The 14,492-nt window shown below is 48.8% G+C and overlaps 1 protein-coding gene across 1 annotated transcript in view; it reads right to left on the bottom strand.

Annotated features, from left to right (window-relative positions):
- LOC141220375 (uncharacterized) overlaps positions 1 to 10,311 on the bottom strand; it is a 104,045-nt gene extending 93,734 nt beyond the window's left edge. The window contains exon 1 of the mRNA XM_073666308.1: positions 10,230 to 10,311. Within this exon, the coding sequence (XP_073522409.1) occupies positions 10,230 to 10,283 (54 nt within the window). The 5' untranslated portion in view covers positions 10,284 to 10,311. The remainder of the gene's footprint in view (positions 1 to 10,229) is intronic.
- Between the last annotated feature and the right edge of the window lie 4,181 nt (positions 10,312 to 14,492).

Raw genomic sequence — 14,492 nt, forward strand, 5'->3', positions numbered from 1 at the left:
TAACTGGTCAGGATCTGATTGATAAGCTCCACTTGACCATTAGACTGAGGGTGGTAAGCGGAGGAGAAGTCCAGGGTGACGCCCAGCAGTTTACAAGTGGCTCTCCAGAAGCGTGAGGTGAACTGTACCCCACGATCCGACACGATGTGGAGGGGCAGGCCATGAAGGCGGAAGATGTGGTGGATAAAGTCTTTAGCCAGCTTGGGTGCAGACGGGAGGCCTGGCAGGGGAGCAAAATGAGCCATCTTGGAAAAGCGGTCAGCGACCACCCAAATGACCGTACAACCGGCAGAGACGGGGAGATCGGTTATGAAGTCCATAGCTATATGCTGCCAGGGGGCAGCAGGTACTGGCAGAGGAAGGAGGCGACCGGCTGGCAGGTGTCTCGGAACCTTGTTGCGGGCGCAGGACATACAGGCAGAGACAAAGTCTATTACGTCCTTGTGCAGGGTAGGCCACCTATAGTGCAGGGTAATAAGCTGGAGGGTCTTTTTCTGACCGGCGTGGCCAGCTAGTTTAGACGAGTGACCCCAGTGTAGGATCTTCTCCCGATCAGGTACCGATACGAACGTCTTACCGGGAGGGAGACGATTTAGACTCACGGGAGCCACCTGCATTACTCTGGCGGGATCGATGATATGTTTAGGTTCTTCCTCGAGATCAGACACCAGAAAGGATCGGGACAAGGCGTCCGCTTTGATGTTTTTGTCAGCCGGGCGAAAGTGAAGAACAAAATCAAAGCGAGCAAAAAACAAGGACCACCGGGCTTGGCGCGGGTTAAGTCTCTGGGCATGCTGGAGGTAAGCCAAGTTCTTGTGGTCAGTGTAAATTATTACCGGGTGAAGAGCCCCCTCGAGCAGGTAACGCCACTCCTCCAATGCCAGCTTGATGGCCAATAACTCTCGGTCTCCTATGGAATAGTTGCGCTCAGAAGAGGAGAAGAGTTTGGAGAAGAAGCCACAAGTTACCATTCTCCCGGAAGATGATTTTTGGGTAAGTACCGCTCCGGCTCCAGAGGAGGAGGCGTCAACTTCCAGGAAGAACTGCTTGTTGCCGTCCGGGCGATGCAGCACCGGGGCGGAAGAGAAGGCCTGTTTAAAGGAAAGAAAGGCCTCCTCTGCTTCGGGCGGCCACTCTCTGGGATTAGTGCCCTTACGGGTGAGCGCGGAAATTGGGGCAGTCCGGGAAGAGAAGTGCGGTATGAAGAGACGGTAGTAGTTGGCGAAGCCCAGGAACCGCTGAATAGCCTTCAACCCCTCCGGTCGAGGCCACTTCTCGATGGCAGACAGTTTCTCAGGACCCATTCGTAGGCCGGTCTGAGAAATTATGTAGCCCAAAAACGGAAGCGAGGTCTGCTCAAAGAGGCACTTCTCATATTTGGCGAAGAGGTGGTTCTGCCTGAGCCTGAGCAGGACCTGACGAACATCCCTCGGGTGAGTCTGGAGATCCGGAGAGAAGACCAAGATGTCGTCCAGGTACACCACTACGCAGGAGTAGAGAAGGTCCCGGAAGATGTCATTGACCAACTCTTGAAAGACGGCAGGAGCATTACAAAGACCAAAGGGCATTACCAGATATTCATAGTGGCCGTCCCGGGTGTTGAATGCAGTCTTCCACTCATCCCCCTGACGGATACGGACCAGGTTGTACGCCCCACGGAGGTCCAGTTTGGTGAAGATTCTAGCCCCCCTCAGACGATCAAATAATTCCGGAATGAGCGGAAGGGGGTACTTATTCTTCACCGTGATCTGGTTAAGGCCTCTATAGTCTATACAGGGACGGAGAGAGCCGTCCTTCTTTTTAACGAAAAAGAAGCCTGCTCCCGCCGGGGAGGTAGATTTCCGGATAAATCCCCGGGCCAGATTCTCCTCAATATATTCGGACATAGACCGGGTCTCAGCAGTGGACAACGGGTAAATACGCCCACGGGGAGGAGTAGTACCGGGTAACAGGTCGATAGGACAGTCGTATGGTCTATGAGGGGGTAATGTCTCTGCCTCCTTTTTATTAAAGACATCAGCATATGACCAATAAGGAATCGGAAGTCCAGGTAGATTAGTTGGGGTAGGAGAAGGACGGACGGGATGAACGGGAACCAAACAAGTCTTATGGCAGTCCTGTCCCCAGCGAAGGACTTCTCCGGTCTGCCAGTCAAGCACGGGTGCATGTTTCTGGAGCCAAGGTAGGCCTAATAAGAGGGCGTGAGAGAGTCCAGGCAGAACATGAAAGGAGATGCTCTCAGAATGCAGCATTCCCACCTGCAGAGTAATGGATTCGGTGATGAGTTGGATGGGACGTGGTAAGAGGCCCCCATCCACGGCAGCGACAGATAAGGGTACAGCCAGAGGTTTGGTGGGAATGCGGTATTTTTCTACCAGGGACAGTGAAATAAGATTCCCGGCTGCTCCAGAGTCAAGTTGGGCTAGTTCGAAATAACGGTTCTCCCCGCAGATGATTGAGACTGACAGCAGCAGAGATGGAGAGGGTTTATTCTTGTCTAGGACGACCTCTCTGAGCGATCCTAGACACAGGCGTTTCCCGACCTCTCCGGGCAGGTACGGATCCGGTGCTCCTTACTGCCACAGTAGAAGCAGCTCCCCTCGGCATGGCGTAAGCCTTGACGGGTTTTGACCATCTTGGTCTGGTCGACCTGCATAGGCTCAGGAGAGTGTGCCTGGGGAGTAACGGAGGGAGTGACGGGTCTCTGGAAGGTAGGAGCTAGACGTGGAAACCTCCTCTCACGGGTGACCTCTTTGGCGCGCTCCTGGAACCGTAGGTCAATCCGGGTGGCAAGAGTTATTAAGTCGTCGAGAGTGGTAGGAACGTCGCGACCGGCGTATTCATCTTTAATACGACCGGACAGACCCTTCCTGAAGACAGACACCAGAGCGTCGTTTCCCAGACCAGCTCCGAGGCAAGGGTACGGAACCGTATGGCATATTGGACCACGGTAAGACTTCCCTGACGGAGGCGTTGCAGAGACGAAGCGGATGAGGTCTTCCGTCCGGGTTCATCGAAGACTTTCCGGAAAGCCGTGAGAAAGGCTGACAAGTCGGCCACCAGGGGGTCTCCTCTCTCCCATAGAGGATTTAGCCAAGCCAGAGCCTCCCCCGTGAGGTGGGACATGATAAAGGCCACTTTGGACCGGTCGGAGATAAACTGGTGGGACAAGAGTTCAAAGTGCAGGGTGCACTGGGTTATGAAGCCCCGAGCTTGGGCGGAGTCACCTCCGAAGCGAGGAGGTGCGGAAAGCCGGGGTCCAGGACAGGATACCATGGTGTTGGTAGGCAGCGGCGCTGCCGGGTTGCGAGTCATGACACTAGCGGTGGTTGCTGGTGGAGCAGTCAGTGTGTCCAGGCGGGAGTTGACGATCCGCAGGTGACTCAGGATGGACTCCTGTTGGGACCTCTGACGGGACAGTTCATGACATAGGTCTGAGAGCGAGGGAGCTTGGGTGCCACCGGGTTCCATGGCCCGAGCAAACTGTAACGGGTCTGGGAGGCGGAACCTCTGAGCAACTTATACAAGGGGGCTGTCCTTGTAAGGAAGCGGGTGGCGACCAGGAAAAACAGGCAGGTAGTCACAGGAGGTGACCGGGACAGTCTCTGGGTAAACGGGCAGGAGGTCACGGCAAGTGACCGGGACAGTCTCTGGGAAAATGGGCAGGAGGTCACAGCAAGTGACCGGGGCAGTCTCTGGGTGAACGGGCAGGAGGTCATGGCAAGTGACCGGGGCAGTCTCTGGGTAAACGGGCAGGAGGTCACGGCAAGTGACCGGGACAGTCTCTGGGTAAAGGGTAGGTACGACCTGTGACGGCTGAGCCTCCAGGTAGGCTAGCAGGCAGATGGCAGAAGTGTGCTCCCAGATGAGCAGGCGAGAGTCTCTGGACTGGCAGGTGGTCACAGCACGTGACGGCAGAGCCTCCAGGTAGGCTAGCAGATGAGCGCTCCCAGGTGAGCGGGCAAGAGTCTCTGGACTGGCAGGTGATCACAGCACGTGACGGCGGAGCCTCCAGGTAGGCTAGCAGACAGGTAGCAGGTGAGCGCTCCCAGGTGAGCGGGCAAGAGTCTCTGGACTGGCAGGTGGTCACAGCACGTGACGGCGGAGCCTCCAGGTAGGCTAACAGGCAGGTAGCAGATGAGCGCTCCCAGGTGAGCGGGCAAGCTGGTCCATAGACAGACTGACTGGTGTCGGAAGGCAGACCGTCAGACCTCAGGCTAGCAAGCAGGTAAGCGGATAACAGGCAGGAATCAGATAGCAAACTGGCAGGAAACTGGCAGGTAACTGGCAGGTAACTGGCAGGTAACTGGCAGGTAACTGGCAGGTAACTGGCAGGTAACTGGAAACGGGACCTGAGGGCTGAAGCAGAGTAGTGAACAGTGCAACAACATTGCTCGGGCACCTCCATTTTGGAGGAGGTGCCTTATATATGGTGAAGTCCTCCGGCCATTGGCCGGGGACTCCTTAGGCCGGCGCGCGCGGCCCCTTTAAGAGGGAGGGAGCGCGCGCGCACCCTAAGCACCGTGGCCGGGAAGGAGCGCGCGCTGCCAGCAGAGCGGGAGGAAGACGCCGGGCACGGAGCGGAGAGGTGAGGGGAACAGCGTCCCTGCCTAGCAGGAGGCAGGGACGCCGACGCTACAGAAACGCAATTAGAATTCTCCACATTTCCCAAAATTAGGGCCAAAAACCTGCAGCAGCAGCAAGAGCAGCCACAGAAGCCATATCACAGACTGCAATTTCAAGAGATCAATGCAGCACACTCAAAACGACAACATTGCCTACTCTGTACAGTGTGCAATTGGAGTGCAAAAGTCCTTGGAGATCCATGACTTGTTGATCTTTTTTTTTCAAATTTCTTTATTTAGGAACGAAACATAAAACATAGCAAGTATATAGATAAAACCATACACTAAACATATTTTTGGCAGAGTAATACAGTAGAATACAAAAGTATCATAGAACAGTAAAAAAATAATAATACATATATATATAATATAATAAACATCTGTAAAGTAATCAAGAATCCACATTGTGATTTTAGTTTTGTCCAAATTTTTCATATTAATACAGGAAGGAGAAGAAGAGCAGAGAGAAAAGAAGAACTTCAGGTAAAAAAGGAAGGGACTTAAAGAGAAAAGTAGATGGGGGGAGGGGATTGGGAAGGCGAGTGGGGAGAAGAAAAAAAAAGAGGAAAAAATCCCACCCCAGTCTAGACAACCGTTTGAACAAAAATCCCCCAATGGCAATCAAGTTTGAGAGTCGAGCTGCACAAGGCTTCCATATTCATTAGATTGCTTAAATTCCATCCAATAGAACCACGTTTTGTAGAAGACCTCATATCTATTGTAGAGAGAAGCAGTCAAATCCTCCATGTACATTAAATCATTGACCTTAGAAATCCAGAGGGACGGGTTAGGTGGATTAACTTTCTTCCATAACAACGGAATACAAGCTCTGGCAGCCTTCACCAAAAATCTTAATAGGGAACGTTTGTAGGAGGAAACAGAAGTCTCACCGAGCTATAGAAGGAATAGTTCAGGACCCATTTCAGATGAAATGCCTGTAATCGACCTGATAATGCTTTTCACTTTAGTCCAGAACGGTTGTAAAACCGGACAGGACCAAAAGATATGAAGGAAATCTCTCTTGCCTGATCCACATCTCCAACACTTAAGGTCAATAGAGGGGAACATTTTGTTCAACTTATCCGGGACCCTGTACCACCTTCAAAGGAGTTTGAAATTCGCTTCCTGAAGCTGAGAACTTATGGAAAATGTATGCGTTAAGGACAGCACCTTTTCCCTTTGCTCCATGGAGAGAGTGATACCCAAGTCCTCTTCTCATTGTGTTAAAATTCTGGGAGGAATTGCGTTAGTTAGCATTGAGTGTACGGAGAAAAGTGCATGACGAATCACCCCCTTACCCATGCAAAGATTTTCAAACGCGGAAGGGGTTCGTGTATATTGAGCGTAATTTGGAAGGGAGCAAACAAAGTGACGCAGTTGGAGAGAACGCCATGTGCCCAGTGGTAAGGGATCAGTAATAGCTTGAAGTGCCTCTAAAGAAGGCCAATCATTATCTACGCCAATCTGGAAAGCCCTAAACCTTCGCTGAGAAATCTAAAGTCTAAAAACAGGATCTGACAAACCAGTGGAGAAGTCCGGAGAGCCGATAATAGGTGATAAAGGAGATGGAATGGGAAGGAGAAGTTTGCGTATCTCTGATATGGAGCAGCAGTAGAGTGTAGCACTAAAGCCCCCGTCACACTAAGCGAGATCGCTAGCGAGATCGCTGCTGAGTCACAAGTTTTGTGACGCAACAGCGACCTCAGTAGCGATCTCGCTACGTTTGACACTTAGCAGCAACCAGGCCCCTGCTGTGAGATCGCTGGTCGTGTCGGAATAGTCTGGACATTTCTTTGATCGTTGAGGCCCCGCTGGGTAGCATGCATAGGTGTGTTTGACACCTTACCAATGACCTTGTTGACGACTCAAGACACAGAAACACATAAGCGTGCATCGTTATACAGGTCGCTATGGGTCGCCGCATCGTTGCTGCGCCGTTGGGAAGATCTGACTGTTTGACATCTCACCAGCGACCACATAGCGACGCAGCAACGTTCCCTGACAGGTCGTATCGTTGTCGGAATCGCTGTAGCGTCGCTTAGTGTGACGGGGCCTTAATTGTGGGATGAGATTTCAGTGAAGATTGTGGAAAGAAGGGTACCCAGGGGAGAGCAGCTAAAGTGGCCTCTGAAAAGCTTTGCTCTATTTGTACCCATGGCTTCACCGAGGCATGCCTACACCAATCTATAACTCTAGACATATGAGCAGATAAATAGTACACTTTTACATCCGGAAGGCCCAAGCCTCCCCGACTTTTTGGTCTACATAGAAGGGATCACTGAAGTCTAACGGGTTTGTTAGCCCATATGAAACCTATTTGCAAGGACACAATAGATTTAAAAAAGGAGTTAGGGATTTTAATGGGAAGAGTTTGAAAGAGATATGATATGCGAGGAGAATTTCACATCTGCCGAACAAAGTAAAGTAAAGTTTAGACCATTTTGAACAATTAACTTTAATGTTCTGGAGCAATAGTAAGAAATTAAGTTTGAAGATGGAATTCATATCAGCAGAGAGGAGAATGCCGAAATACTTCAGGGACTGAGATGACCAACGAAATTTGATTGAATTCTGTAATGAGGAAAGTAATTTCAAAAGGGAGATTTATATTCAAAAGCCTCTGACTTAGTTAAGTTGATCTTAAAATTAGACAAAAATGCATATTTTTTAAATTCCATCATCAAGTTAGGAAGAGATACAATCAGGTTAGTTATGAAGAATCACAGGTCATCCGCATAGGCTGCAATTTTGTAAGAGATATTTTGAATCTTTAGACCCATAATATCTGGGTTAGACCGGATACACCAAAGGAAGTGAGGATAAAGATTAGGGGGCTGAAGGGAGATCTGCAACTCTATAGATTTCAACACCTCCTACATGAACAACCAGTTGACCCGGTCAAAGGCCTTTTCGGCATCTGTGGATAAGAGCATCAAAGGGGTGCCATCCAATTTGGCCCTATAAAAAAGATTCAAGGCCTTGGTGGTGTTGTCCCTTGCTTCTCTTTTGGGCATAAAGCCCGCGTGGTCAGGGTGAATAATGTCTCAGAATTAGGAAACATAATGTCTCCGGTTTCACCTCAATGTACACTGTTCATGTGTCTCGCTAATGGGGTGTCACGGTCATGGTATATATTGCCCACATGCTCCCCCACTCTCCTCCTAGACTATCTCATGGTCTTGCCTATATAATCTAGGGGGCAGGTGCATGTAGCCATAAATAAAAGTACGTGGAGGAACTTGAGAAAGATTTACATGGTCTCATCCAATTACATGTACAACTTTCTCCACATCTAAAGAAACCACAGACTCTTCTATCTAGCCAAGTCCCCTAGGAAGCAGGTTTTTTATAGACTCTATGCACTAAAAGGTCCCTAATTGACCCACACTTTCTGAAAGTTATTGTGGGAGACAATCCCACAGCACCCTCAGATCTGGGTCAGCCCCAAGCATACCCCAGTGTTTTCTGAGGATATTAAAGATACGGTCGCTCTGATTTTCATAAATTCCTATTACTCGTGTTATCCCATCTTTTTCTTGATCTCTTGGTTAGGTATGGAGGAGTGTCTGTCTTTCCCGTTTTTCTGCAATTGATTGTGTGGAATACAAAATGTACTGTAGGTACTCTTCTTCCCCGAATCTGGTGTTCATGTCTATTGCCTGTATATTAAAATCTGTGACACTTGAACAGTTCCTTCTCAACAGTAAAAATTGGCCTTTGGGTATTCCTTTTTTAGGGGGATGGGGTGGTGGCTATTCCATTTCAATAGTTTATTAGTGCTTAAATGTTTATAGTAGATGAATGTCCCAAGGGTCCCATCCCGTTCTTTCTTGATTAGTACATCCAGGAAAGGCAACTGATTATAACTAAACTCCGCTGTAAATCTCAGACCCACTGTATTGATGTTGAGTTCCCTGACAAATTAAAAAAATTGTTCACTCGTCCCTGACCAGATGATAAAAATGTTGTCTATATATCTATACCATACCCCAATATGTGGACGCCACCACTTATGATCATCTCTGAATATTGTGGTTTCCTCCCACCAGCCCAGGAATAGATTAGCATATGAGGGGGCACAGGGTCTCCCCATCGCAGTACCCCTGAGCTGGTGGAAGTACTTCCTGTCAAAAAGAAAGAAGTTTTGAGTAAGAGTGAATTTTAGAAGATCCTCCATGAAGTCATTATGTCTGCTACAGTCTACCGATCTCGATTTCAAGAAATGTCTTACCCCTCTGATACCATCATCATGTTGCTGCACAAAGCCTCGATATCTAGCAATGCCTGCTCCCCTACATGCATGTATACATGCTCGAGGGTATACATGAAAGGGGAGCAGGCAAAGGGAAAACATTTTCCAGAGGGATTATTGCAACTGTAAAACCTCAGGACTTATTCCAACTGCAGGACCTCAGGCGGTATTGTGGGAACATTATACTGCGTGGGGGCATCATACATCCTGCATAAGGTGCATAATGGGGGCATTACACTGTGTGGGGGCATCATACATCCTGCATAAGGGGTATAATGGGGGCATTACACATACTGCATAAGGGGCATAATGGGGGCATTACACTGTATGGGGCATCATACATACTGCATAAGGGGCATAATGGGGGATTACACTGTGTGTGGGCATCATACATCCTGCATAAGGGGCATAATGGGGGAATTACACTGTGTGGGGGCATCATACATCCTGCATAAGGGGCATAATGGGGGAATTACACTGTGTGGGGGCATCATACATACTGCATAAGGGGCATAATGGGGGCATTACACTGTGTGGGGGCATCATACATCCTGCATAAGGGGCATAATGGGGGAATTACACTGTGTGGGGGCATCATACATACTGCATAAGGGGCATAATGGGGGCATTACACTGTGTGGGGGCATCATACATCCTGCATAAGGGGCATAATGGGGGAATTACACTGTGTGGGGGCATCATACATACTGCATAAGGGGCATAATGGGGGAATTACACTGTGTGGGGGCATCATACATACTGCATAAGGGGCATAATGGGGACATTACACTGTGTGGGGGCATCATACATCCTGCATAAGGGGCATAATGGGGGAATTACACTGTGTGGGGGCATCATACATACTGCATAAGGGGCATAATGGGGGCATTACACTGTGTGGGGGCATCATACATCCTGCATAAGGGGCATAATGGGGGCATTACACTGTGGGGGCATCATACATCCTGCATAAGGGGCATAATGGGGGCATTACACTGTGTGGGGGCATCATACATACTGCATAAGGGGCATAATGGGGGCATTACACTGTGGGGGCATCATACATAGTGCATAAGGGGCATAATGGGGGCATTACACTATGGGGCATCATACATCCTGCATAAGGGGCATAATGGGGGCATTACACTGTGGGGCCAGTAAAGGGGTCCTGTACTATGAGAACAATACGTTTCCTGCCTTCCTGTCTCCATAGTTGGGTCGTATGTATCTATTACAGGAGACAGAACAAAAACCTTATCATTCTTATAAAGGGGCAACACAAGACCCCAAAAGAGTCTCCGTGCTGAAGGGGTTAATGCCCTCTGCGCCCAGTAATGGGGGTCTCCACATACCTCCACCTGCAGAGCCGCCACCACACACCTCCACCTGCAGAGCCGCCACCACATATATGGCTGCTCTGTGCACACAGGACCTGTGATGAGGTCACAGGAGGGGAGGAGTCAGGGGTCACATGATCAGGGGCCTCAGTGGATGCAGGACTCTGCTGTGCTGGTTGTCATGGTGCTGGATGAGCTGAAGTTTATGTGTGGGGTCAGGAGGGGTTTACAGTGTGGATGTAGCAGAGCCGTGTGTGTACGAGGTGTACGGAGCAGAGCCGCGTGTGAACGAGGTGTACGGAGCGGAGCTGCATGTGTATGGAGCCCTGTGTGTAGGCTGTATACAGCTGTATACTCCCCAGGTTCGGTCGAAGACACCGCGGCTTTTTGTCAGACACTGGACACTCGGTAAAACTGCGCTCGGACGTCTCTTGTTTCTCGCACAGATATTGATAACATAAGATGGAGTCATACGAACCCTCCTACAAAACCTGATAACAAAGTCATTACTTCAGGACTGGATGAGAAAGGGATTTATTCTACAAGAAACGCTGGGGCCACAAATGAGAGAATTCGGGCCCCCAGCGTGTTAGTGTTGAGGAGAGCCATAGGCTCAAATACTTCATTAACCTCAAGACATAGGAGATTGAGAGAAAAGACCCATAAAGTGTATTATTTCACCTTACATAAGCTTGTTTAGATCAAAAGATGGCTGCCATTTCCTGTTTCATCACACCATGCTCTGTTCTGGGAGGAAGCTGCGTTCTATAGGACACATCACATGGATCACGCCCCCTGATGACCTCATAGACCAACCCACCCTGATGACCTCATGGACTACGCCACCTGATGACCTCATGGATTACACCCCCTGATGACCTCATGGATTACACCCCTGATGACCTCATGGACCACGCCCCATGGACTAACCAATCAATACATCTGGTTACTCACATTCTGGGGCTAACCGAGCCCATATACAGAGTTTATATAAATCTATGTTGGAGTTGAATAAAGGACACTTGGAGCTGTGCCCTAGCTGATCAAGGAGAGCTTACATCCGACTGTGTGTGTGTCTGATGTTATTCTTTCTTGCATGCACTTGATCATATCCATTAGGCCAGGAGCAGGCAACTAGTGAACATACCAAAGTGTTCACCCTAACATTTTTGGCGCCCAACGTGGGGCCAGCAGAGGAACAAGCCCTACACCCTGAGGATCGGCGAGTGGAACGGCAGGACGCACTGAATACCCCAAGCCAGGAGACTGATCACCTCCATAACCAAACACGGTAAGTCTGCTGATTTTTATAATCTGTAGTCGTTTCCTGTGTTCCTCTGGGTATCTTGTGCAGATTGCCTGACTGTGTCTGGTTTTCGAGTTATCTGTAAGACGGCAGAAGGGTCTCTCCGCTGCTGGCCATTTAACTGTGGAAGAACCGTCACGTGCTCAGTTGCCTGCTGCCTGTTATGTGTCATGTTGAGGGGAGATTGACTGATATTTAAAGGGAGCAAGTGGGTTTTTGAGCAGTGTCTGGAGAAGTAAAGGATATTGTCTGTGGTACAGTTCACGTTTGTCGCCTGTGATATGATTTTCAGTTCTGGTGGAGAAAGTGGGGGTACTTAGCCTGGAGTGAGTGACTCGGAGTGGCCTAGAGTGAGTGACTCGGCCTGGTATCGGCACGGAGCCTGGAGTGAGTGACTCGGCCCGGAGCCTAGTAAATTGAGTTTTTGCACGTAGCCTAGAGTGAGTGACTCGGTACGGGGCCTGGTAATTGGATTAATACGAGGTGTTTTATTTTTTTATACGGAAATCAGACAGGGACCACGTAGCAGGACGGAGACAGAAAGTGTGTACTGCAGACTCAGTTTTCCTTTAGAATCTCAGGTTTGAGTCATTCTCCCCCGTCTTATTGTTTGTTTTGTGTTTATCTTGGTCTATATAGAGAAAGATGGAGAAATTAATGCAGTTTTGTCATATTGGCACTAAGCCAAATTCAGATGGCAAGTTGGACCCGTGTGCATTAGTCGCGACTCGTGAAGTGAAAAGTCATGTTAAACAATGTAAAAAGCTTGTGAAGTTGTGTGGAATGCCAGAAGGGGGGAGGTTACAGCCCCTGGAGTGGAAGACTGTCTTAAAAGAGAGAAAAGGTACTCTAGAAGATTATGGATTGTTGTCTACTGCTAGGGCATGGGAAAGAGTCTCTGAAAGTTTGTATAGAGAAAATTGGGTAGAAGAGGAAAGGAAAAAGAAGGACAGAGTTTTGAGTTATGTGTATTACAAAAATGTATCCTGTGAGCGGCCACCACCGTATAATGGTGGTGATGGTGGCACATTGCCATGTGCTGCTTCTGGCGGCAGCCATTTTGTGGATGGCACATGTGCTCCTTCTGGCGGCAGCCATTTTGTGGATGGCACATGTGCTCCTTCTGGCGGCAGCCATTTTGTGGATGGCACATGTGCTCCTTCTGGCGACAGCCATTTTGTGGATGGAAAATGTGCTCCTTCTGGTGGCAGCCATTTTGTGGATGGCAAAAGTGCTCTTTCTGGCGGTGACCATTTTGTGGATGGCACATGTGCTGCCTCCGGTGGCGGCCATCTTGGAACGTTGCCCCAGATTATACAAACTGAGCCATATCATCATGTAACTGACATAGATCTGGCTAAATCGAGTGAGGCACATTCCAGGAATATACACACGACTTTCGGTGGTGAACATACTAGGCCAATGCTACACACCACAAGAAAAGATCATTTTTACCCAGTAATGACCACTAATGGCCAGTACTATACTCCTTCGGGAAGTGAACAGGCTTTACCCATGTTCCCTGTCACAACGGTGTCCAGTGGGCCACCGACCCTTTCACCTAACACTCCCATCATGAGCCCAGCTATTCTCCCACCTGGATCATCCCCAGCACCGACCCTTTCCACTGTCACTTCCACTGGCAACTCAGTCGCACGTCCACACGAGTTACTTCAAGCAGTGACCTCTCCTCGCAACACTTCCGCTACAACAGCTAGCCTTAGGAAGTGATACTCTTGTAAATTATATCATTGCCCTCACTAAAGAATTGTCAGTAACACATGCACGAGTTTTGTCATTGATTCCAGATCCAGATTTCAGTGATGGTACTCACACTTTCTAACCTGGTGAATACATGCTGGTAAAGAAGTTCACCAGAAAGACATCCCTGGAGTTGAGATTTGAGGGTCCCTATCAAGTGCTCCTGACCACTCCTACTTCAGTCAAACTTGAAGGAAGACCGAGGTGGATACACGCTTCCCACTGTAAGAAGTTCATGCCTCCATCAGAACCTTCTACATAATGTTGCATATCCTTTACTTTGTGTGTTGTGCCATTCTATACTCATTTGTAGGAGCACAACAGGTCGCAATCACCCAAGCAAGGGGGGTGATCACGTTCTGCTATAACACCACAGCACACGTTGCTGCTTTCAAATTTGATTATTGTGATGTAGTACAGTGTGATACTCAATGGGTTTCCTCACCCTCCGCAATGAGTCAACCGGCACAGCTGAGATCAGTGCAACAATATATATGTGTTACGGGAGATGGATGGGGACAAACTTGTAGTTCATGGAGGGGGGTAGGGTGGAACACTGGTGAAGATTGGGGGTATAGACCAAACACAGCCTTAAATAAACAAGATCCACAGGGTAAATCCCTACTCACTAGGATGACACTTTCTCATACAAAAGTTCTTAAGCCTTGTGATACCATCAGGCAATGTAATCCTTTAGTCCTCAACCTGGAGAACCCTCAACCTAGGGCACCTATCTGCTGGGTACACATGTATATGGTGTGTGTGCCAGTTGTGCCCAGCAGGGTATGTTCAAATTAGCGGACATAAAAGAAATGTCAACGAAAGATAATAATACACACTCAAACTCCATAATGTTCCATATCCAAAAATGTAACAAAATGATAGCCGTTGCAAATCCCACATTTGAAGATATTCTTGCCGTTGAAACGGGGTACACTGAGACCACCTTATGGTTGAAGTGGATGAAATATACAGCCAATCAATATAATAAATCCAATTGCTTTGTCTGTGCAGGAGCGAGACCCCACTTGGGATCTGTCCCTCTAGACCTACCCCCAGATGTGGAAAAATGTTTTCTGAGTCTGTTCACTAACAAATCCCTTGACGGAATGAATTGCAAAAACTGGAAAAAGAAGTACCCCATAGTCACAGAAACACCTAACCCGGGTCAAGGCATTACCATATACCTGGGAAAATACACCTGTTATACC

Source organism: Phyllobates terribilis, unplaced genomic scaffold, assembly GCF_046119375.1.
Source record: "Phyllobates terribilis strain yellow unplaced genomic scaffold, ASM4611937v1 Scaffold_285__1_contigs__length_2463970, whole genome shotgun sequence".
Taxonomy (NCBI): Eukaryota; Metazoa; Chordata; class Amphibia; order Anura; family Dendrobatidae; genus Phyllobates; species Phyllobates terribilis.